This window comes from Eriocheir sinensis, chromosome 10 (genome assembly GCF_024679095.1).
Source record: "Eriocheir sinensis breed Jianghai 21 chromosome 10, ASM2467909v1, whole genome shotgun sequence".
NCBI classification, from domain to species: Eukaryota; Metazoa; Arthropoda; class Malacostraca; order Decapoda; family Varunidae; genus Eriocheir; species Eriocheir sinensis.
The window spans coordinates 22,687,596-22,711,957 of NC_066518.1; the positions used below are offsets into that span (position 1 = coordinate 22,687,596).

Here is a 24,362-nt window from a genome sequence, read left to right on the forward strand (position 1 = left end):
GTGAATGCGCGCGACTGTACGCAGAGGAGCCCAATTTTGAAAAATAAAACCCGTTGCGACGGTTCGCGATGAACGCAGGGCCTGGCGACTATGCGCCACCTCTCCTCGTCTAGCCACTCGACGACGCTCGACGTCGCACGCATGGTCGAGAAAACGTCGAGGGCGCGTCGCTATACGACCCATAATAGGCGGGCAACACTATCGCGCACTCTCTACCATCCATCCCCCCCACACACCACACATTATATACGTATACATATATATATATATATATATATATATATATATATATATATATATATATATATATATATATATATATATATATATATATACACACACACACACACACACACACACACACACACACACACACACACTAACCAGAAATTAATCTTGGCACCCTGCATATCCCGACACTCTACCGCTAAGGTTATTATTTCGGCTGATTAATCTTATAGGTTTTCAATATGATAAAATAATCCCCATCTGGCAACGCCAGTTGCATGTGTCTATTCAAATTTGATAGTTGGGTAGTGACGAACACCTAGTGCTTCATGTAAGTAGTAGCCCGTGCTACCCTCCCTTGCTGACGCTGATATTGCATTATTGTTTCTTGCTTCTAAGTTAACACTTATTAACCTGGGGGTCGTGATCTCCTGGGAAGAAAGTAAGTTGTTTTGAGGAATATTGGCTTTTATTCGTATGATGTAAGGTTTTCTGCATGTTATACCGTATCTACAACTTCTGTAATAAATTGTAAGTGGGAAGAGTTTTACAATCTGTAATAACTTGCTAACAAGCTAATGAAGTAGTCAAGGGAAATACATTATAATTTTACTATGTACTCTAGCTAATAATTTTACTGTGTTCACTAGCTTATAATTTTTCATTTTGTTAAACCATGCTATTATTTTGCATTTAGGAATACTATTCTATTATTTTGTATCCATGAAAACTAGGCTATTATTTAGCAGTTAAGAATACTATTCTATTATTTTGCATTTATGAACAATACGGTATTATTTTGCATTAAGGAATACTATTCTATTATTTTCCATTCATGAATACTAAGCTATTATTTAGCAGTTAGGAATAATATGCAATTATTATAAATTCATGAATATTTGGTTATTATTTTGCAGGCGGGCAGGGTAGCGGCGTGTGGCAGGACAGTGTGAGTGCCAGCGGGTGGTCGCTCGCCAACGGTTTTTCACACCCTCCCGCTCGCTCGCTGCCATCTCACTTTCCGAAGCAACGTAGCTGCCATACGCACGATGTACAAAGTCGCTCGCATATACGCTCGCATAAACCGCGACCCCTTGCGTTTGACGAGGGTATGCGAGCGCATACTGCGATGGTCTTTCGCTTAATCGTGCGAATAATCGTGCGATTTGGCCAATATCGCAGACTTTCTGCGAACTTTTTGAACATTTCAAAATGTTCGCGCGACGGGCCGGCACCCGCAAGTCGTGCGAGCTTTACCGCGTGACTATTGCGACTAATCGCAGGGATGTCACTACGATGTCGAGCGTATATGCCGATTTCGGAAATTTTCAAAATCGCCAACCGTCGCAGAGCGAAATCGCGGATGTGTGATCCCAGCATTAGGTGCGGCTCAGGGAGACCGCGCTTCTGCCACATCACTCCATCACTCTCCTCAGAGGGTCTCTCTCTCTCTCTCTCTCTCTCTCTCTCTCTCTCTCTCTCTCTTTCTGTGCCCAAACTCACATGACACATCGAGGCTGTAGATTGCTTCTTTGGTCTCCCGTGGCAGGCTGGGGTGCTTGGCGCGGCACACCAACTGGCTGTGGTGGTGTCGCCGTTCCACCCTAAGTGTCAGAGCACTCACTGTCTTGTTATCGCTCACGTCCACCTGTAAAACAAAAGTAAACATCTGAAAGGTTGTTGTTGTTGTTTTTGTATTATCGCCAACACGTTGGCTATTAGGGTGCCTATGAGACTAACTGACGTCAGTCGATCAGATCAAGTGGTCTGTCGACGAGGACTGGCGTGTCTCTTATTTGAATGGCATGCGACATTTCGACAGCGAAATATTCGGACAGTATGCATTATTTAAGAGAATGTTACATGTGAACGGAGAAGTAAACTGACATACGATTAGGGTCCAGAGTCGAAAGTTTAAAATTATTATTCACTTGAAGATTATGTAACATAGAAGCGGATACATAAGAAGGGGAAAGTTAAATGTCGAAATAAACAATTGGTTATGTAAATGATTATGTAAGTGTTTTTTCTTTAACGCACTAATGGTGCAGATATTTACTACAGAATATGCAGTGACAAAATTTACAGACAGAAAATTAAAGAAGTTTATGGTGTGTGTGTGTGTGTGTGTGTGTGTGTGTGTGTGTGTGTGTGTGTGTGTTTAGCGATCACAGACAGGCGAACTTGGTAACGTAAATTTAGCAGCAGTTTCTTTTGTAGATGGTGATGATATTCGGTCCTGTATTTTTAATGATAAGTACCTGGTTCTTACAATGATCTCAATAACATAGAAGATGTACCAATATAACCCCCCCCCCTCTCTCTCTCTCTCTCTCTCTCTCTCTCTCTCTCTCTCACACACACACACACACACACACACACACACACACACACACACACACACACACACACACACACACACATACACACACACACACGCATTCAGCCCAGAATAGAAGCATTACTGAAAAAAAAAGATTAGCTAGACTAGTAAAACGTTGGCCCATCACATACAAATAAACATATAGACAGTACAGGAACAGTTTAACGAAGCTTTTGAGAACAACAAAAAACAATTATTATAAAAATTCTCCTAAAGACAACCAAGGGAACCCAAAGATTCATTGGAAAATTGTTAATTCCCTTCTTGGAAGAACTAATAAGTCATCATGTCATGAAATATTTATTGACCCACGTTGCTCAAATATTAGTAATGCATTTAATGAACATTTCCTAAAATTTGGTAATACAGAATCGAATTTTTGACTGATTACACTAAATATTTAAATCCAACACCTCACTTTTCTATGTTCATGTCTCCAACAAATACAACAGAAGTCACTATCTATATGCTCTGAACACTAACACACCGGGTTATGACGAAATTTATCCAATAATATTGAAATCTGCTTTACTAGCAGGGGAGGCGGTGGCTAAGTCGACAGAGTAACAGCACCGCGTTCAGGAGAACGTGAGTTCAATCCCCGCCCGGTTACACCAAGCTGGGATTTTTCAGCCGCCCCCGAGTGGCTTAAAACTACCCACATGCTGTCCAGAAGACCACTTATCAACCCGGACTCTAGATTCTAGGATTAAAGATGAGCTCCGGGAGGGCAGCATGAGCCAATACAAGATGGCGCCTCTATAAACACTCGCCTGCGCCAGAACGGGCTGGGCCGACCATCAGGCCCCACCGGGAAGAAGCCTTGGGCCGACCATCAGGCCCCACCGGGAAGAAGGCTACCGGCGCTATAGGCCGCGACTTAAAAAAAAAAAAAAAAAGTTATCTAAAGACAGATATTTTCCCAGATCACTTAAAAAAGGCCAAAATTATTCCTATATTTAAGTCCGGTGATAAAAATAATATAAACAATTGCCGTTCAATATATATCTTGTCAGCCTTTGGTAAAATCTACGAAAAGGTTCTTGCTACCCGTTTAGTACATTATCTTGAAAACAATAATCTCTTAATTAACAACATTTCACCATCTTCAACCGTTCAACAGAAAATGCAATCTTACACTTTATAAATGATGTATATAAATTTATTGAGGAAAAACTTTGTTATGGGGATTTTTATTGACCTCTCTAAAGCTTTTGATACGTTGAATCATAACAGTTTGTTCGATAAACTAACCCAAATTGGTATTAGATGTGTGCCGTTTCAATTATTTCGCAGCTACCTTAGTAATAGATCCCAATCCTTATTTTGCAATAATCAATCATCCGATTTTATAAACATATCTAAATGTGTACCTCGGGGATCTGTATTAGGAGCAATTTTATTTCTTATATACATTAATAACATCATAAACGCTAGCAAAATATTTAATTTCATCATTTATGCTGAGGACACAAACTTCCTATTAGCTGATAAATATATAAATTATCTGCACTCCAATTTAACTTCTGAATTAAACCAAATTAATATATGGGTTAAATCTAATCAATTAAAATTCAATGTCTCAAAAACAAAAACAAAAAATGTTCTTTCAGAATCGTTCCCTTAACTATCACTTACCTCCTGTTACATTAAAAGACACACCATTAAATCAGGTCGAGCATGCAAAATTTCTTGGGATTCACATAGATAAAAATCTTAACTGGAAATACAACATTGATGACGTATAATCTTAACTGGAATTAATACAACTTTGATGACGCATGTTTCAAAATTTCAAAAAAATGCAGGGTCTTGTGTAAAATTAGACATAACCTTAACATAACGCCATCTGATGTATTATCTATTCAAATAAGTAAGAATTTGTCACTCTCATCTTTTCTTTAATGAATTTCTTAAACTTTGAATCCATTCACAATCTTTTTTTTTCATTATTATCAGCATATAAGATGGTAAGAAACAACAAAGGAAATGAAATTTTTAGATGTGTCAATAATCCCTGCCGAACCCGAGCAATGTTAATCTGGTATGCCCATCTTATAGAACAACTCTGTTCAAAAACAGAGTGTTATGTTTTGTTCTTAAACTGTTTAACAGCCTTCCAATAAATTATCATAAAATTTTCATTAAATCTACCAATATTAACTCATTCAAGAAGGGAATTAAGAATCATCTCTCTCTTCAGTGTTCTCAACTACACCCTGATACTGGACACCACTGACGATGTTAGCCTTGTTACTTACTGTAATTGTTGTTGTCATCATTATTATTATTATTATTATTATTATTATTATTATTATTATTATTATTATTATTATTATTATTATTATTTTTATTATTATTATCATTATTACTATTATTATTATTATTATTATTATTATTATTATTATTATTATTATTATTATTATTATTATTATATTAACAGTATTATTACCATTATAATTATTATCTATTATTATTTTCATTATTATTATGATTATAATTATTATTATTATTATTATTATTATTATTATTATTATTATTATTATTATTGTTATTATTATTATTATTATTGTTGCTGTTATTATTATTACTTACCTATTTGAACTAGGTAAGAGTCAAGTATACGTATATTTGTATATGGTTTTGATACAATCCCTATATTTAATTTAATCTCCGTCTGTCATGCAGCCATTCCTCGATAGACTGTTGCTAGAATTACTTTGAAATGTAATATGTAGGATATGATAGCAATTAATATTTACTTACTTACTTAGTAAAACACACAGTTAGTTGGCTGCTACTTGTTACTTTGTGTATCTTTTTTTTTTGTATGTTTGTATATTTTCAGTCACAAGGCTGTCTGTTATCCTCAATAAACCATTCATTATTATCATTTTTATTATTATTACACACACACACACACACACACACACACACACACACACACACACACACACACACACACACACACACACACACACAAACATACACACACACATTAGGTATAGGTGTACACATCTCCATATCTCCATTCATTCGTACTGACATGAATATTTCGACAACTCACTGTGTGTGTATATGTGTGTGTGTGTGTGTGTGTGTGTGTGTGTGTGTGTCATTTACGTTCGGTCTGCTCACGTCTTTGCCTCGTGGTATCAATCCAGTGCCATCAAAGCTTGAAGCTGCAGGGACAGGTCTGGGAAATACTGGGACCTTCACATCACACCGACAGAGCCCCGGGGCGCGGGATATATCCCTTGACTTTTTTTTTTACAGTAATGGAAGCGGCTCAAGACCAATAGAAACAGTCAGCAAAAGAGTACGCCAAGCACTGTTCCAGCATAAAAAAAGTATAGAACGAATGTTCAGAAGAGAGGTCAATTTCGGTTGGGGAGGTGTCTTGATACTCCCCTTCTCAAAGATTTCAATTACCAATTTTCTGCTCTCTAGAAAGGGACATGATAAAAAGAAAACTGCCAATGTACCATCACTCCACAAGAGATTCGAACACCTATTGACTATACGCCGAACACGTTACTCTCTCTCTCTCTCTCTCTCTCTCTCTCTCTCTCTCTCTCTCTCTCTCTCTCTCTCTCTCTCTCTGTGTGTGTGTGTGTGTGTGTGTGTCTGTGTGTGTGTGTGTGTGTGTGTGTATGTGTGTGTGTGTGTGTGTGTGTGTGTGTGTGTGTGTGTGTGTGTGTATTGTTAAGGCATAAATTGCAAGCTGTATGATCTAACGCGATATGACAATACAATGCGTCGCAGCTTCAAAGGCACTTCTATGTTCGAAGCCTCGATTGATGGAGTTTACAATGCTTCTCAGTGTCCAAAGCTACAATACATCCCTTCTCTTTCCTTCCTCCTTTCTCTCTTCCTTCTCCTCCTCGTACTTCGCACTTGTCTATCATTAGCCAATGACACATATGCAACAAAGCATCCAGTGATTGTGAATCATTAAGAAAAAAATAAAATAATCGAGAATTGGCCACGTCTCGCTCATCCTGATATTCACGAAGCAGAATGAAGTAAAATCGTTTCATGAAGCAAATTAACATATGAAGTAAAATGGATGGAAGATTAACTCTTTTTGAAAAACAAGCGCTTTAACATGGATCAATATAAAATACGAAACAATTATGTACGTAAAAAAAAATATATATATGGACAGGGGAGTAATAGGTCATAGGAGCGAGAGATATGAATAGATATATATATATATATATATATATATATATATATATATATATATATATATATATATATATATATATATATATATATATATATATATATATATATATATATATATATATAGAGAGAGAGAGAGAGAGAGAGAGAGAGAGAGAGAACCAATAACACTGTCAAAAGAGAGCTACAACAACATTGGGAAGTCCGCGAGGGTTGGTCTGGGTGTACAAGCGGAAGTAGACCAGTTACACGCGTATATAGATTTTTATTACCTCTCTCTCTCTCTCTCTCTCTCTCTTTTTGACATAAAAAAAACGTATATACAAAGACTTTGGAATAAAATATCTTTTCTGTGCCAACTAACAATGGCTTCCCGTAGATTCAAAAGGTTATACAAAAAAATGAAAACTTTAAAGAACACAAAGAATATAAAAAAAAAAGTTTGTTCTCCCCTCGGAAACAATGATACCAAATCCTTGTCTCTCTCTCTCTCTCTCTCTCTCTCTCTCTCTCTCTCTCTCTCTCTCTCTCTCTCTCTCTCTCTCTCTCTCTCTCTCTCTCTCTCTCTCTCTCTCTCTCTCTCTCTCTCACACACACACACACACACACACACGCGCGCGCGCGCACACAGACTGAATTCTTTTAAGTTTGTGTATGTATGTGAATGTATGAGTAGATCAGCGTGTCGATCTGTTTTTTTGGCTTATGTACTCTTATGCAAATTGGATGTCTATCAGCAATTATTCATAACTTTTTATTAAACAACAATGTGTAGGATTTGTAGCAATGCAGGGAACATATAAAAAAAAACAGTTTTCAAATATTTTTTCAAACATTTGAATACACAGCGAAACACTATATCTATAATATTAAACACTCCTACGTCCACTATCAGCTAGAGGCAAAGTGCAATCATTCACAGGAATCACGTTAGTATGACATGACCCTTCAGTGAAGCCACACTAATACACATCACATTGGGGAGTGCATGAGTCATACAAAATGGCCACTGGGAAAGATTTTATTTTTAGGGGACAGCAGATTTTTTTCATGAACACTGACATATTTACACACACACACACACACACACACACACACACACACACACACACTTGTGGCCCAGACCTGACCTATGTCAGACGTGGGTCGCGGCGCTTCTTAGCGAGTAGCCCCCCCGGGAGCCAGCCTGTTGGACCCCCCCTTGATTGGAGTGCGTGTGTGGTACCGGGAGGACACAGATTGCCGAGTGTGTCGCCGCTGCGGCCCTCTATGAAGCCCCTGCCGAGGCCCCGAGGTCCCCCTAGGCTCACCAGCCCGCCCATTCTGCTGTTGAAGTCTGGTAAGGTGCAATGCAGTCGAGGCCTTGTCACTTAGGCGGGGGCAAGGTGCAGTCCGCTCACCACGGAGGGTGTGCAGTTTGTTCCCACGAACAGCAACGCTGCATGGAATAGCGTTTCACCGCTAAGCCCTTTTCCGAGTGACGACCGATACCGCCTCTACCTTTCTCTCCCGTAACCTGCTCCTACCTGACCCATTATTTTGACCTTGTGATGACCTCGGATTACGGATTAATACCTACTCACCTTCCAGAAGAGTATTACCTTCCCGCCTCATCGTTCACACAGCACTCCTCTACCTCCTCACCCCTCATGCATCACAACTTTCCCTCCGTTATTGTAGATTACCTACTCCCAAACCCCTTTCATGTTTTTTTATACTTACTCTTTGTTATCGTAATATTTACATGTTCAGCCTAACGGTTGCAATTTCCTAAATAAACCGATTATTATTTTTATTATTATTATTATCATTATTATTATAATTATTATTATTATTATTTTTATTATTATTATTATTATTATTATTATTATTATTATTATTATTATTATTATTATTATTATTATTACACACACACACACACACACACACACACACACACACACACACACACACACACATTTACGCAGGGAGACATGCACAAGTTAGGGATTGAGATAGATTGTGTTAAAGGAAAACCGTTATACATTTCGTCAAACTATGCCAACGTGAATATATATTACCACTCTTATATTAGATATATCTACTTATAATTATTAATTATATGGGTTACGTCTATGGGTTATACAGTCATACCAACGTACATTACTCTTGTTGGCTTCTCTGGCGTACCATGCTGTGCCCCAGTTTCTACCGTCCTCCCCTCCCCGCACTCTCTCCTGTTAAGGTATAGGTTGATATGTTTTGCGTCGCGGACATAAATCTATCATTGTACTCGTGACAATGAATTACTCCCCCCGCGTCCCTCATACCTCGTCTAGGTAGAAAGGCCTCTTGCACTGTTCCCCCTCGCCTATATTCCCTCTAACTTACCCTTACTCATGTGCCTCAAATATCCCTTGTCTGCATATCGTTATCCTCTTCGTTTCCTTTTCTTCGCTTCATAAACACCTCCCCCCCTTGTTTTCTAAGAAAATAAAAAGTTAAAAAAAAGTTACTCTCATTCATTAGTTATTATCCCCTATCCGTCCCATTAATTATACAGCTAATGCTTCTTTTTCCTTTCGGACTTTCTATTCACCTTAGTTCTAAATGTTTCCTTCTCTCATATTACCCTTATTTTTCCTTGCAACTTGCAACCTATAATTTATTTATATGAAAATTACCACCCCTTTACTTCCCTTCAACAAAAACACACAAAAATATAATTCCTTATCCATCGTCTTCTTTCTTTGAAGCATTTTAATATGCCTCGTCGGTCCTTATTCTCTGTCACTCTATTTCTCTTACGTCTCATCTAACTCTTTCTCCTCGACCAGGTATTTGAACGATCCTTTACCTCGTTTAATTGACTCATCTTTATACTACACATTCTTATGTTTCTGCTTGTACTTCTTGGCAGCTGTTTCCATCAATTCTCTCTATTTCTCCATTTCACTCCTCCCCCTCTATCCTTCATTTCCTTATCGTGCTGGTCGTGTTCGTCCAACTCTTACTAGTGTTGTTTCTGCTTTTTTTAGCATATTTCTAAAATAATCACCGTTCTTCTTCATTACTCTCTGTTATTTTATCCTCCTCCTCCTCCTCCTCCTCCTCTTCCTGTGGTTGGGGGGTGAAAGAATTCCACCACCGTATTCTCTGCGTGTCGTAAAAGGCGACTAAAAGGGACTTCTTCTTTTCTCTCCGGACTATTACTTTTTTTTTCCTTCCTATGGGTAGTCTATTCAATGGTTGTCGCCAGCTTCAAATCCGAAAGCTCATCACTCATAATGGCCATTTTCTGTTTTTTTCTGGCCCTGCGGAGGTCTCCATACCTTTATTTTCCTGGGGCACTGGGAAACCGCAGTATCTATTTTCTATGCATTTAACTTTCTTTAAATTGTATTATGGTTACACCCTTTTGTTTACAGTATCTGCGCTCTATTTGCTTTCATTGTCAGTTAAGAAACTGCTAATTCAAAATGCTGTCCCAACTGAGAGATTGCGAAGTATGTTGCGAGAAGTTCCCTCCTAAGTATTTTTAGAAACTCCTCTGCTTGTCGCTTTTGTGTTAGCGACCGTAAGTATGACGATTTGAAAATGAAATATGACATTTTAGAAAAAAACAACACGAATCCCTGAAGGAATTTGTTGCAGCCAACATAGTTGTGCAGCAGACTAGCGACATTGCCCCTTCTTTGCCCAACCCGACCGTACCGACATATGCCCAAGTTACGAGAAATCCGAGTACCGAAGCACCTGATGACGGTTTAATTCCTGTAAGGAATGGAGCCAGGCCTTATACGCAAATAAAAATGTTGGAACTCAGACCTTCAATCGATTTGATATTTTAAAGGAGAAAGTTGAAGAGGAACACAAAACCCGGTTGATTGGCGATTCAATGATCAGAGGTCAGTTAACAGAATTTTGCGGTCGTGCTTCATAAGATAAACGTAAGCGCATGTGTTTCCCCGGTATAAGGGGCTTCGTGGTGCAGTGGTTAACACACTCGGCTCACAACCAAGAGAGTCCGGCTTCGATTCCCGGGCAGAATGGAAAATTTTGGGCGGCTTTTCCGATACCCTACGCCCCTGTCCATCCAGCAGTGATTCGGTACCAGGTATTAATCGGGGGTTGTGTCCCGTCTCCTGGGATCTGTTCCCTTCTCCTATAATTCCTTCCCCTTCTGTCTCTCTCCGGCATATGACCACAGATGTTGCGCCGACTAAACAAAACTTTTCCCCGGTATAGGTGTAGATGGCATCACTGCGGCGCGCGACGATGCTATGACCGGCTCAGACCAAAACTCCCTGTTCGTCATCCATGTCGGAACGAACGACGTAAAGGCCAATCGTTCATAATAATTAATGGAAAAGTATCATAGACTGATCCGACAATTCAAGGAAAAAACAACAAAAACAATGATATCTGGTATCCTCCCGCGGATGAGAGAAAGTAACGCCTTTTACAGTAAAGCCTTCTGCCCTAACAACCGACTAAAGTCATTATGTGCTCAAGAAAATGTCGAGTTTGTTTGTTTGGGACAACTTCTACGGTGCAAATGACGTACGAACGCGATGGTGTGCACCTAAATTCCGTCGGGGCGGCTAGACTTGGAAGACTCCTTAGTCAGCAGGTGTCACTTTTCAGAAAAAAAAAAAAAAAAACAGCGAACCCCGACAGAGAACGCCACGTAAACAATCAAAGGACCACCAACCAATCCCACCCTGACCATATAAACGCGTGTTACGTAAACGCCCGCAGCATTCGAAATAAATTCATAGACCCGGAAGAACTTGCTGCAACGGAAAACTTCCACATTATCGCCGTCGCGGAGTCATGGTTGAATACAAATAACATATTTTATTGCGGAATTTAACTAACCCGGCTATTCAATTTTTCTTTGCGACAGAGAAAACAGAGTTGGTGGTGGCGTCATCTTATAAATTCGTGCTGATATAAATCCATGCGCTATCAATGTAGAAAGAATACATAATACAGACACCATTTTTGTTGAAATTAAAAAAAACGTTCAAGTAAATTAGTTATTGGCATTGTTTATAGATCTCCAAACCAAGGAATGGAAATAGACAGAAAACTGTTCGAACAAATTTCTAACATATGAAATCATTTTGAAGCTGTAATTATGGGAGACTTTAACTTACCAGTAAAGAGTTGGGGAAACACGTTAAATATACACTCAGGTCACGATCTATAAAGTAACTTATTAGAAAGTGCGCTTTATCAGCATGTGCATATACCAACTCGCAAAAATAACATCCTCGTTCTAGTTCTCACAACTAAAGAAAGCCTAGTTAATGATCACAATGTTGGTACATAATTCAGCGACAGCGGTCATGGAATGATTTCGTTTAAAATAAAAATCAAAGAGGACATGAAAACGAGTGAAGAAAGAATACCTGATTACGGACGTGCGGATTTTGACAAACTAAGAAATTTATTAGCGAATGCAGACTGGAGCGAAATTTCTGCAGCCTCAGATATAAATAAAGCTTGGAAACATTCACAGAAACTTTAAGTAGAGCCGTGAATTTATACGTACCATTCCGTAAAAGACGACCAACAGCCAACTGGAAGCCTAGATGGTGGAACAATCAACTCAAACTCCAAATTGAGAATAAAAATCGAGCGCGTCGCAAATACTTGATTACAAATAACGAAACAGATAAAACTGAATTCCAAAGATTACACCGATAAACAAAAATAATCATACGTCTCAATAAAAGAAACCTAGAGCTTCATATTGCAAGGGCCAGCAAAACAAATCCTGAAGAATGTTTTGCCTACGTGAGAAAAAAAAAAAAAGTTTTCACCCCCAGCATTGGCCCAATAGCAACTGTAAATGGCGAATCCACGAATGCTGATAAAGAAATCGCTAACATATTGAAGGATTTTTTTGCCTCCGTTTTTACAGAAGAAATCTTATCCGAAAGGCAACCGGAAGCCCCTAGATATTTTGATGACACATCCTTGAGTAGTATTAGCGACAATGTTGAAAGTGATATAGTACAAATTATCGATAATATTAAAGTAAACAAAACGCCCGGCCCAGATAAAAAGAGGCAAAGCATCAGATCAGCAAGCCCCTATTGAGCAAATTATCAAAGTCACTAAACATTGGAAATGTACCACTAGAATGGAAACTCGCTAACGTAACTTATATCTTTAAAAAAGGCGACAAGTCCCAACTAGGTAATTATCGGCCGATCAGTCTAACGTCAATCGTGTGCAAAATTTTTAAGACGATCATTCGTGAAAAAATGGTAAGTTTTTTTTTTTTTTTTAAGATAACAGAGTAATTAAGGATTCGCAACATGGTTTTCGAAACAAACGTTCCTGTTTGACTAACCTTCTCGATTTCTTCAACTACATTTTTAATGAATACGATGAAAGTCAATCAGTAGACATTGTATATTTGGACTTTAAGAAAGCATTTGACAAAATCCCTCACAACCTCCTCCTTAGTAAATTGCAAGCTCACGGTAATATTCATAAGTGTCTCAAAGACTGGCTGATCGACCGTAAACAGAGGGTTGTTATGAATGGTATATCATCTGACTGGCGAGATGTCAAAAGCGGTGTTTCACAGGGGTCGGTGTTGGGACCTGTTCTGGTTTTAGTGTACGTAAATGACATTGACGAGGGGCTATCGTGTAAAATATCGAAATTTGCCAACGACACAGAAATAGCCAGCAGTCACTACGACAACGGATAAGGGACACTTCCAAGCTGATCTCGAACGTTTAAGCAGTTGGGCACGAATATGGCAAATGAATTTCATTATTGAAAAGTTCAAGGTTTATGCATATCGGAATCAACAACGATCGTATTAATTATAAAATTAACGGACTGTGACTTTCTGAAGCCAGCAAAGAAAAATATCTTGGAGTAATAATTTCGAACGATCTTAAACCGAGTTAACATTGGACAGAAGTAGTAAAATACTGCCAACAAACTGATCGGATTTATTGGTCGTACATTTGAACACAAATCAGAAAAATAATATTGCCACTGTACAATTCGTTAGTTCGCCCACATCTTGAGTATTGCGTTCAGCTTTGGTCTCCCTATTACAGAAAATATATAAATAAACTCGAGAGGGTGCATCGTCGAGCTACTAAAATGATCTCTAGACTGCGAAACAAACCGTACGAAGACAGACTTACAGAACTGAACTTATTCAGCGTATCAAAGCGCAGGCTAAGAGATGACCATATAGAAGTGTTTAAAATTTTCAAGGGATTCGATAACGTTAATGTTCATGATTATTTTACAGTCTCTCAATCAAGTGTAACAAGAAACAGTGGATACCAAATAACGAGGAAGCGTTTCAACTCAAATGAATCAAAACACTTCTTCAACCATGGCATCAATGTATGGAATCGTTTGCCTCAAAACGTCGTCGAAAGCGAAACTATTTGCACGTTCAAAAACCGACTAAACAAATATTTAGAAGCTAACCCGAACATCCGCTATTTTGCTCCGGTCTAACAGAAAGTAGTGTTAGCTTAGTTGTCGTGTATAATCTTCCTTCTGTTCATGTAAAATTCCATTGTAGTTTTTCTATACAACATGGTATTCTTCCTTTTCGTGCCAGCTTCGGCTGGAGGGATTGGTGGGAGGGGCGGAGCCTTCGCCTTTGCTGTCCTGTGTCTCTGACTCTTAGATTAGATGGTAGCAATAACAAACAGCCTAGTTAGGACCAAGAGGTCTGTTGCTGTTTGGTTTTCCTTTGTACTCCTTTGTACTTCTTCTCCTCCTCCTCCTCCTCCTCCTCCTCCTCCTCCTCCTCCTCCTCCTGTGTTCAAAATTCTTAATAGATTCGAACACATTAACCCAGAGAGTCCATTTCAGAGAGACCCCAGCACAATAACACGCAGCAACGGTATAAAATTCAAGGGAAACCGATGTAACACATTGTCGCGAAGAAGTTATTTCAACAATAGAGTCGTCGATCACTGGAATAGACTCCCACCGTCAGTAGTTAGCGCACAGAGTACCAATAGCTTTAAGTCTTCATTGGATAAGCACTTCAGGGATATAAGATTTTACTGACACTTTTTCGTATGTTTCAGGCAGACTACAGCACGGGTACAACCTGAAGACATGTTATTTTTCCACACAGCATTGGTCATCAGTAGCGTAAGTTAAGGGTAGTAATTTCCTCTTATTTCTCTCTTTACTGTAAAATTTCCATGCCCCATTCTTCCTTAAAGGCACATGGTGTTCTCTTCTAACAATTTCCTGCCGGCATGTTGCCGGAAGGAGAGGTGGGTGGGGAGGAGCCTTCATCTATTCTATCCTGTTCTACCACACGTAGATTACTAGCAGTAGCGGTAGTAAACAGACACCCTCGCCGTAGACCGACAGGTCTTCTGGTGTATGTTCTTACTATATATTCCTATGCATTCCTCCTCCTCCCCCTTTTCCTCCTCCTCCTCCTCCTCTTCCTCCTCCTTCTCCTCCTCTTCCAACTCCTTCATCTTTTCCTCCTCCTCCTTTTCCTCCTCCTCCTCCTCCTCCTCCTCCCCGTCCTCCTCGAGCACCAAAACACATAGCTCTGCAGTGAGGGAGAATCGCATTATACCTACGTGTTTTATACGGAGACGCCCCTGAGACATGGGCGGGACGCATAATGCAGCTATCAGGGGTAAGACTCGTGTGAGTGGCTGCCATTTAGCGGGGAAAGGGGAAGTTGAGAGAGGACTGTTGTTTTGGTGGTGCTGTTGTTAGGAGGTTAGCTATGGTTTTTCGGATTGACTGTGATGCGAAGTTGAATGTTATGGTTGTGGTACAGCCAGGGATATCTGGATTGGCTGTTGTAGTGTTGGGTGTTAGCTGGTGATGGTGACTCCCTGTGGTGGTAAAGGAGTCTGGCTGTGGAGGTGTTAAAGGTTGGCTGTGGTTGTGGTAGTTATGGATGTTTGGGTTAGCTCTGGTGATGTTGGGATTGTTGGGTGTCAGCTGTGATGGTTTGGATTACCTGTAGTGGTGTTGATAGGTAACTTGTGGTAGTGTTAGGTGATGGCGGTGGTGGGGTTTGGGGCTTGCTGTGGTTGTGGTGATTCTATTGATGGAAGTTAATTGCTTGTGGTTCTGCTGACTATATTGTTAGGCGACAGCTGTGGCGATAATGGGGTTGGTTGTCAATTTGGTGGATGTCGGGATTCGGCTGGTTTTGTGTGTTGGGGATTGGCTGTGATGGTAAGTGTGGTTAGCTGTGGTGATGTTGAAGGTTTGCTGCGGTTGTGATGGATGTGGTCGTAGACAATGGCTGTGATTGTGTTAGAGATAGGCGTTGGATATCGTGGTTGTGGTTGTATGAGTCGTGTGTGATGGTGGTGTTTTGAGTTGGCAGTCATTATGATGACTGTAATTGGGTGTGGCTATATTGGTGTTGGTGTTGTTTTGAAATTAGAGTTTGGCTGTGGTGATGTTCGGGGTTGTTGATATGACTGCGTTTGTTGTTAGTGGTACTTATAGGTGTAGCGGATGTGATCGAGTTGATAATGAAATACCTAATTGGTGTTTTTCTCCCGCTTTCTTTAAAGTTTCTTTGTCTGTTTTACCTCTTTTCACGAATGACTTTTTGTTCTATTTCCTAATTATTCTCCTGTTTCTCCTCCTCCTCTTTCTGGTCCTTGAAGAAATGACTAATGAGTAGCTCCAGAGGGTGGTGTGCAGTTCGTGAGTTCATTTGTTCGAGTGTGCTTCTTGGAAATTGAAAAAAAAAAAGATGTAAAGGAGAGGAGGAGGGGAGGGGAAGGAGATGGTGACGGAAGAGGAGGAGTAGGAGGAAGAGAAAACTTAGGAGACAAGAAATTGGAGAGGCAAGACGGATACAGGAGGCAGATGAAGAAAGAACGTGAACTTGGAAGAAAGGAATCCTCTCTCTCTCTCTCTCTCTCTCTCTCTCTCTCTCTCTCTCTCTCTCTCTCTCTCTCTCTCTCTCTCTCTCTCTCTCTCTCTCTCTCTCTCTCTCTCTCTCTCTCTCTCTCAACATCAAAAGTTGCAGAGAGCGTAGGAGCGTAATTTGCTCAAGGCGAAGAAAACCCGAATTAATTAAAATGTTAATTCTTACTCATTTTCTATCACCTTGCTTTGTGTTTGTATGTCTTGCTATTTGTGTCGCTCTGTTCTTTTTTTATGTGAATACGAGTATATACGATTTTATGTCTGACTCTCAGTCTACGTGCTCTCTCTCTCTCTCTCTCTCTCTCTCTCTCTCTCTCTCTCTCTCTCTCTCTCTCTCTCTCTCTCTCTCTCTCTCTCTCTCTCTCTCTCTCTCTCTCTCTCTCTCTCTCTCACTCCTGACCTCTCTTGAGAGACGGACGGCACACCACAGCCTAGCTTACCCGCGCTGCACGCCTTGGCAACCCTGTGTTTTCGTTGTGCTATTTGGCTTTGCGTTAGCTTTCACGTGTGTGTGTGTGTTCTCGCTTGTGGACTTTGTGTTGCCTGTGATTTCCCGACACGTGTTTAGTGTGTGTTCGTTTCTGGTTTCTGCGAGTGTGTCTGCCTGTGGTTGCCTCTGTGATTTGTGTTTACGGTGTTTTTGCGTGTGATTTGGCTGTTTCCGAGTGTTCTACGTGGGTTTCAGAGTGTTTTGAGTGTGCTTTTGTGTTTCCGGTGTTTTTGCGTGTGATTTGGCTGTTTCCGAGTGTTATACGTGGGTTTCAGAGTGTTTTGAGTGTGTTGTTGTGTTTCCGGTGTTTTTGCGTGTGATATGGCTGTTTCCGAGTGTTCTGCGTGGGTTTCAGAGTGTTTCATGTGTGTTGTGTTTCCAGTGCTTTTGCGTATGATTTGTCTGTTTCCGAGTGTTCTGCGTGGGTTTCAGAGTGTTTCAAGTGTGTTGTGTTTCCGGTGTTTTTGCGTGTGATTTGGCTGTTTCCGAGTGTTATACGTGGGTTTCAGAGTGTTTTGAGTGTGCTGTTGTGTTTCCGGTGTTTTTGCGAGTGACTTGAGGGTGTTTAATCGTGCTTATGCTTGAGTTTCTGAGTGTTTCGTGTGTTTCGAGTGTGTTGTTGTGTTCCCGAGTGTTTGCACGCGTGATTTGGGTGTGTCGACAACTCACCCTTTGAATTCCCTGAGGATTCAATCTGCTCCTCCTCACTACACCCTCTTTAAATCCCCTAGAGGGTTAACCCTTCCTAACCCCCTTTCCCTCACCTCACCTAAGCCCCCCCCACCCTCGCTCACCTCACCTCCCTTCTGCTCCTCCTCACTACAAATCCCCAAGAGGATTAGCTCTTCCTACTCCTCCCTCACCTCCACATATTTCTAAAGCCCTCCCCCCCCTCACTCACCTTACCTCACATCCTATTTCCCCATCCCTTCACCCACCTCACCTCGCCTCTTTCCTAACCCTTCTTGATCTCACACACCTCACTCACCTAACATCCCTTCCCACTCCTCCTGTTTCCCACTTTACCTCCTTTCCCAATCCCCCTCTCACTCACCTCACCTATTTCCGAACCCTTCTTGATCTCACACACCTCACTCACCGCCTCTCTTTCCCCCTCTTTACTCACCTCACATCCCTTCCTACTCCTCCTCTCTCTCACTTTTCCTCCATTACTAAACTACCTCTCACACACCTCACCCCCTTTCCTAATCCCCTTCACTCTGTGTTTTTATATCTTTCATTTCAGCTAAGATGGTGTCTAAGAAGTGCAGTACTTGTAACGGTAGCTTCACAGCTCACTTTTTTACAGGGCGTTCTGTTGTCTGTCGACTATGTTTCTCAAGGCAGCATCTCGAGACAAGACTGCAGGAGCAGGAAGAGAAGATGGAAGCAGGCCAGAATAAAATAATAGAGCTTTCTCTCACCAGGCAGCAACTCGAGACATGACTGCAGGAGCAAGAAGAGAAGATGGAAGCAGGTCAGAATAAAATAATAGAGCTTTCTCGCACTGTTGCCTCCTTGCAGGAATTCATCCAGGCTAACGTTGCTGTGGTGCCAAACCTTTCTCCAACCGACACCTTGCCCTCAGCGGTACCGTCGACACCAGCGGACAACACCACGCAGCGGGAGGATGCTAGTGGCACCGCCCATGATGGCTTCACCGTCGTGAATGGAGGAGCCAAACCAGCCAGAAAAGCAATTTATCCTGTTCATTGCTTCAACAGGTTTGCCATTCTGGAGGAGGAGGACGAGCAGGAGAGCACCTTCCTGGTGGGTGACTCCATGATTCGCCAGCAGGTCGTTGAGTTCTGCGGCAGAGTTCCTCGTCGAAGACGGAACTATTGCTATCCTGGTGCTGGGATCGACGATATAACTGCTGCTCTTGAGGAGATCTCCCCCCAGGCTACTAATGATTCACTGTTTGTTATTCACACAGGTACGAACGACGTCACCACGACCCGGTCTGAGGAACTCCTGGACAAGTACCGTAGGCTCATCCAGCAGTATAAGTTTAAATCCCCTAACATTTTGATTTCAGGAGTTCTACCACGGACTTGGGCGGAGAGCGACTTCTTCAGTAAGGCCTTCAGCCTAAACAACAGCTTACAGACTCTTTGTAGGGAGCTTGACGTGGAGTTCTTCAACGCTTGGGACAATTTCTACGGACAAACTGAGCTCTTCCACAGGGACGGATTACACCTGTCTCCCATCGGGGCAGCCAGATTCGGAAGGCTCCTCAACAACGCAGTACGTGACACCCGATCTGTCATGATTTCATCATTCAGGGAGTGGCTTGATACCGCCCGGTGGCCGCCCTGTCATGATTTCATCATTCAAGGAGTGGCTTGATGCCGCCCTGTCCCGGGGGCCATTTTGATTGAGAGAGCGGGAAGAAACACATGAGGGCGGGAACGCGCGCTATTTCAAATCATTTCGTTAATACTGCCAACGCTGAACTATGTGTGGGCTGCATGACCCACTATTACCAATTGCATGCGTTAGGTTATTAATAAATAATAATCCATAGCAGTTAGGGCGTTTTCAGCGTAAGTGTTGCACAGAAAACAAGATGCCGTATGGCGAGAGCTGGCATCTTGACCGAGGAACCCGGCTTGAGCATTGTGGGACGGCCGATATCTTCCAGTCCTTCCCCTGCCCAGACACCGCCACGAGCAGACGTCCCTTCCGCCTCGTGCAACACGAGGAAGATCGTGGGGTTTTCCTGCCTGTAGTATCCAAATTCCAGAGTGATTGTATACTCAGGTCTAGGGAAGCCCGTGGCAGGAAGGAGGGCGACACGGCGGCTGCAGTGAGGAACGAGAGAGGATTGAAGAAGGACTCCAAGGCTCCAGACACGAGGTAGAAGGTGTGGCTTGGCTTCTCCCCACCTGCAGCTAAGTAATCTAATTCCTAGGATGTTTTAGTATAGCTACTAGGTTGCTGTGTGCTTGGTGTGAACTAATTATTCTTAATTTCCAGCGAGTTTCCTTGTTGTTTTCAATAAACTTAAAAGAGCACGTTTATCTGGCTTTTGCTTACCCTATGAGAGATGTGATTGGTCAGATATTTAAATAAATAAGGACTAGAGGGGCTGTGAGTCTGATAACTCAATTTTTCAGTTATTTAATTTTATATTTTTTTATTGCTGAGAATTTCCGGGATTTTCGGAAGTCCAGACCTTTCAAGAACCCCACATAAAATGGCGCCCGAATCAGTAAACTGACCTCACACTCCATAGGCGAAGTATTGGCTGTTAGGCTCAAAGTATTTATCTCGAGGAAGCGAAAGTGTTAGGGTACAGTGCTAAGGAAGCCAGAGAATACATAATCAAGGAGCAAGAGAAAGCGAGAGAGAGAGATAAAAGGATCAATACCAGCTAGAATTACGGAAACTAGAAACTGAGAGAGAACGAGAAAAGGAGGTCCATGCAGTAAAAATGGTCGAGCTAGCGGCAAATAATGGGAATGATAATAACTCTCAGAGTAATACAGTAGTTTCTCCAAAGCTAAAGCTTAATCATTTCAAAGATGGAAATAAGATTGAGATTTTTATTGCGCGTTTTGAGGAAGCCGCTAACTTAATGCAATATGACGAGGTTACCATGCGTGTGCAATTCATGAGTCTTTTTGAAGGTAAAGCTTTGGAGGTAATTCATAGATTGGATAATAACTCTTGTGAGTATACAGATATGGAGTCATTATTGGCAGCTTATGGAATGAATGTCTGTAGATGATTTGAAGAATCAGTTCTCCTCTGCCTCCATAAATGATGATGAGACAGCAATTCAATTTGCTGCTAGCCTCAAAGGGTACTTAGATCAATGGCTCAAGAAAGACGGTACTGAGGAGACAGTTGAAGGTGTAAAGGACCTAATCTTGCGTGCGCAGTACGTAAAATCCTGCCCAGATGAATTAGTCACGAGGCTCAAGATAGACAAGGTGAGGAAATTAGAAGTTATGAAAGAAATGGCTAATTCCTATTTTGAGGCCTGCGGTTGGACGAAAAGGCCTGTGGTTAAAAGCAATAACATGCCGAGTGAAGCCTCTAGAAAGATTGGTTCAGGCGTCGCCACCCCTGGTGCGAATAGCCGCCCGTGGCTTCAGCCAAAAGTAACAAACATTATGCACCGCGCCCGAAGACTGGGAGTTATGGGTCGCGACCGTATCAGGGTAATAAGTGGCACAAAAATGCTACTGTAAGACAAGAAAGTGCCCCGCAGCATGGTAATTATGGTAGAAATCAACTTTCAACGCCACCTGTGCCTTCCGTGAACGGCCAGTCTCGCGATGCGGCGCAGAATCCATGACTAGTGGGCGGAAACGCCACAAATCAGTACGATGAGCGGTTGAATTTGAGTAAAGGTTGGGTAGGAGACCGTGAGGTTACGGTGATGAGGGATAGTGGTTCTACCATTTGTACACTGAGGCACAGCTTATCTACGAGCCATGAATTCACAGGCAAACGTAGAAACATATGGCTATTGAATAGCGCGTCAGAGATAGTTCCTGGAGTCAGGATAAAAGTCAAGTCACCCTATTACACAGGCTGGATCATGGCGGTGACACTCGAAACACCGCTGTATGATTTAGTGATTGGCATCATTCCCGGAGCTACTAACGGGGTGAGTAAACATGCAGTTACTCAAACACCTAACGCAGTGTTGGATCCAGAGGATTTTGGAGAAGGTGAAAGGGTGGAAGGAGAAGGTGAGCCTCAGATGGGTGCAGCAGTAGTGACCCGAGCAGCTGCTAAGCGTAAGAGTACTTTTAGGCCTCTCATGGTTACATCTCTTGGAGATCTAACTAACAGCGAGGACGTCAGGAAGGAGGTGGAGAGAGACGACACCCTGCACGGCGTACGCAAACGTTTGCAGGAAAACAGTGTCATACAGCTGAACGAGAACCGCGTCAGTTTTATCAAGCAGCGTGGCTTGATTTATAGGCAGATTATCTCTCCCTCGGGTGAAAGGAAATTGCAGTTAGTTGTGCCTGCCAGATACAGAGAGGCTGTTCTCAAGTTAGGTCACAGTACTACGCTAGGCGGTCATATGGGAAGAACCAAGACACTCGCTCGCGTACAAGCACAATTTGATTGGCCAGGGATAGGCCAGGAGGTAGCTAGATACGTGAGGTCGTGCGATGTGTGTCAAAAGACTATAGATAGGGGTAGGGTAAAACCTGCTCCCTTACAGCCACTGCCCATAATTGACTCGCCCTTTGAAAGAGTAGCGGTAGATTTGATAGGGCCGATCGAGCCCCGAGCCAGCGACGGCTCCCGGTACATTCTTACGCTTGTAGATTTTGCCACACGGGCGGAAGCGGTGCCGCTGAAGAATATTGAAACGCAAACTGTGGCTGAAGCTCTCATGACTATATTTTGCAGAGTAGGTATACCCAGACAGATACTGAGTGATCGGGGTACTCAGTTCACCTCAGGGATGATGGAGGAAGTATTACGTCTGCTAGCGTGCAAAGGGTTACATACCACGCCCTACCATCCCATGGGGAATGGATTGTGTGAACGTTTTAACGGCACACTTAAGAAAATGCTTAAACGCATGGCTGCCGAACAACCCAAGGAATGGCCTAGGTACCTGGCTCCCTTGTTGTTCGCGTACAGATAAGTGCCACAGAGCTCCACCAGGTTCTCCCCGTTTGAGCTAATGTATGGTATGTCGGTTAGAGGTTCGCTTCAGTTATTGAGAGAGCTGTGGGATGACAATGTACCGGACCCGGAGGTCAAGACCACATACCAGTACGTGTTGGATTTAGGTGACAGGCTGAGAGAGACCTCTAACATTGCTAAGGAGGAGTTACTCAAAGCAAAACAAGTACAGAAAAGGTACTACGACAGGAAGGCAAAGTTGCGTAAGCTCAGTGTAGGAGAACAGTGCCTAGTTTTGCTTCCCACAGCGAGTAACAAGCTGTTAGCTCAGTGGAAGGGACCTTACGAGGTTCAGGAGAAGGTTAATAACCTTAATTATATTCTTCTGGTTGATGGACACCCAAAACGGTTCCATATCAACATGTTGAAACAATACTACCGGCCAGATGCAGCCGCAGGTTGTTTGCGAGAAAGTGAGTATGATGAAGAGAAGGTGAGGTGTCTAGAGTTAGTTAAAGCTCACTACTCTCAACCTCAGACCGTAGATGTGGGAGCGGCAGTAGTAATACAAGATGATGAGGACGGCGAGGCTCCTCTCAGTAACACTTCTAGACAGACAGAGTCAGTGCGCCCATTTTCCGTTTTCACTGGAAGGTGCATGACGTGACGTTGGGAGGAAATTTAACCCCAGAGGAGAGGGAACTATTGGCATCGTTGCTAGAGCGTCTGGTGGCAGATTAAGATGATCAAAATGGACAAGTAGGTGGCTCGGAGACTTTATATTCACTAGTGGCAGTGAGGTGTGGGTGCAGTAAGGTGACGGGGTATTGGATGCGTGCCTTAGTACCGCCAGTATAATGAGGATAAATCCTCTACCTGTACCCCCTGTAACTACATCTCACCCACCGTGAGTAGTGGGGGGATTCTGGAGCTGCCCTGTGTAGGCCAGCCGGGTTCTTGTAGTTTCCCTATGTTCTTATGATCTTGGGACCTTAAGATTCAGATGAGTCAAGGAACCAAGTGACAGAAAGTGTTCAGATTAGGTGGTTTCGAGGATCGTTGGCGGAGCACCCCGCCATCCGGCTGCTTAAAAATTAGTGACGAAAGTGCTCAGATTAGATGGGTTCAGGCGTCGCCAACCCCTGGTGCGATCAGCCAAGCTCACTATTCTCAGCCTCAGACCGTAGATGCGGGAGAGTTTTGCGGCATGCTTAAAATTGAAGTCGCATGGTATGGTGCATGGTGTGATAATGTAAGAAAAATTAGGCAGATAGCCAGGAATTTATACAATAAGTTATATCATTTTTTTACACCTACCTACCCCTACTCCACATCTGTCCCACCTACACTATGTATACATACATAACACCACTTACATATTGTGAATAAATGTGGCGAAGTTCGCCAAGCCCGCTCTAAAAGGTATTGGCGCCTCGCTATGGAGTTTTCCCTCTAGTTTGAGTATTAACTTAAATGTTAAGGTTTTTCACTCACAGGCGAAAAATGTCATGATTTCATCATTCAGGGAGTGGCTTGATGCCGTCCTGTGGCCGCCCT

The 24,362-nt window shown here is 42.1% G+C and overlaps 1 protein-coding gene across 1 annotated transcript in view; it reads right to left on the reverse strand.

The window, feature by feature from the left end:
- Window positions 1-24,362, reverse strand: part of LOC126996371 (hemicentin-1-like) — a gene marked incomplete at its 5' end in the record, with an annotated part of 130,842 nt that overhangs the window by 37,586 nt on the left and 68,894 nt on the right. Inside the window, 1 exon segment of the mRNA XM_050856741.1 lies at window positions 1,732-1,876. Coding sequence (XP_050712698.1) covers window positions 1,732-1,876 — 145 coding nt within the window.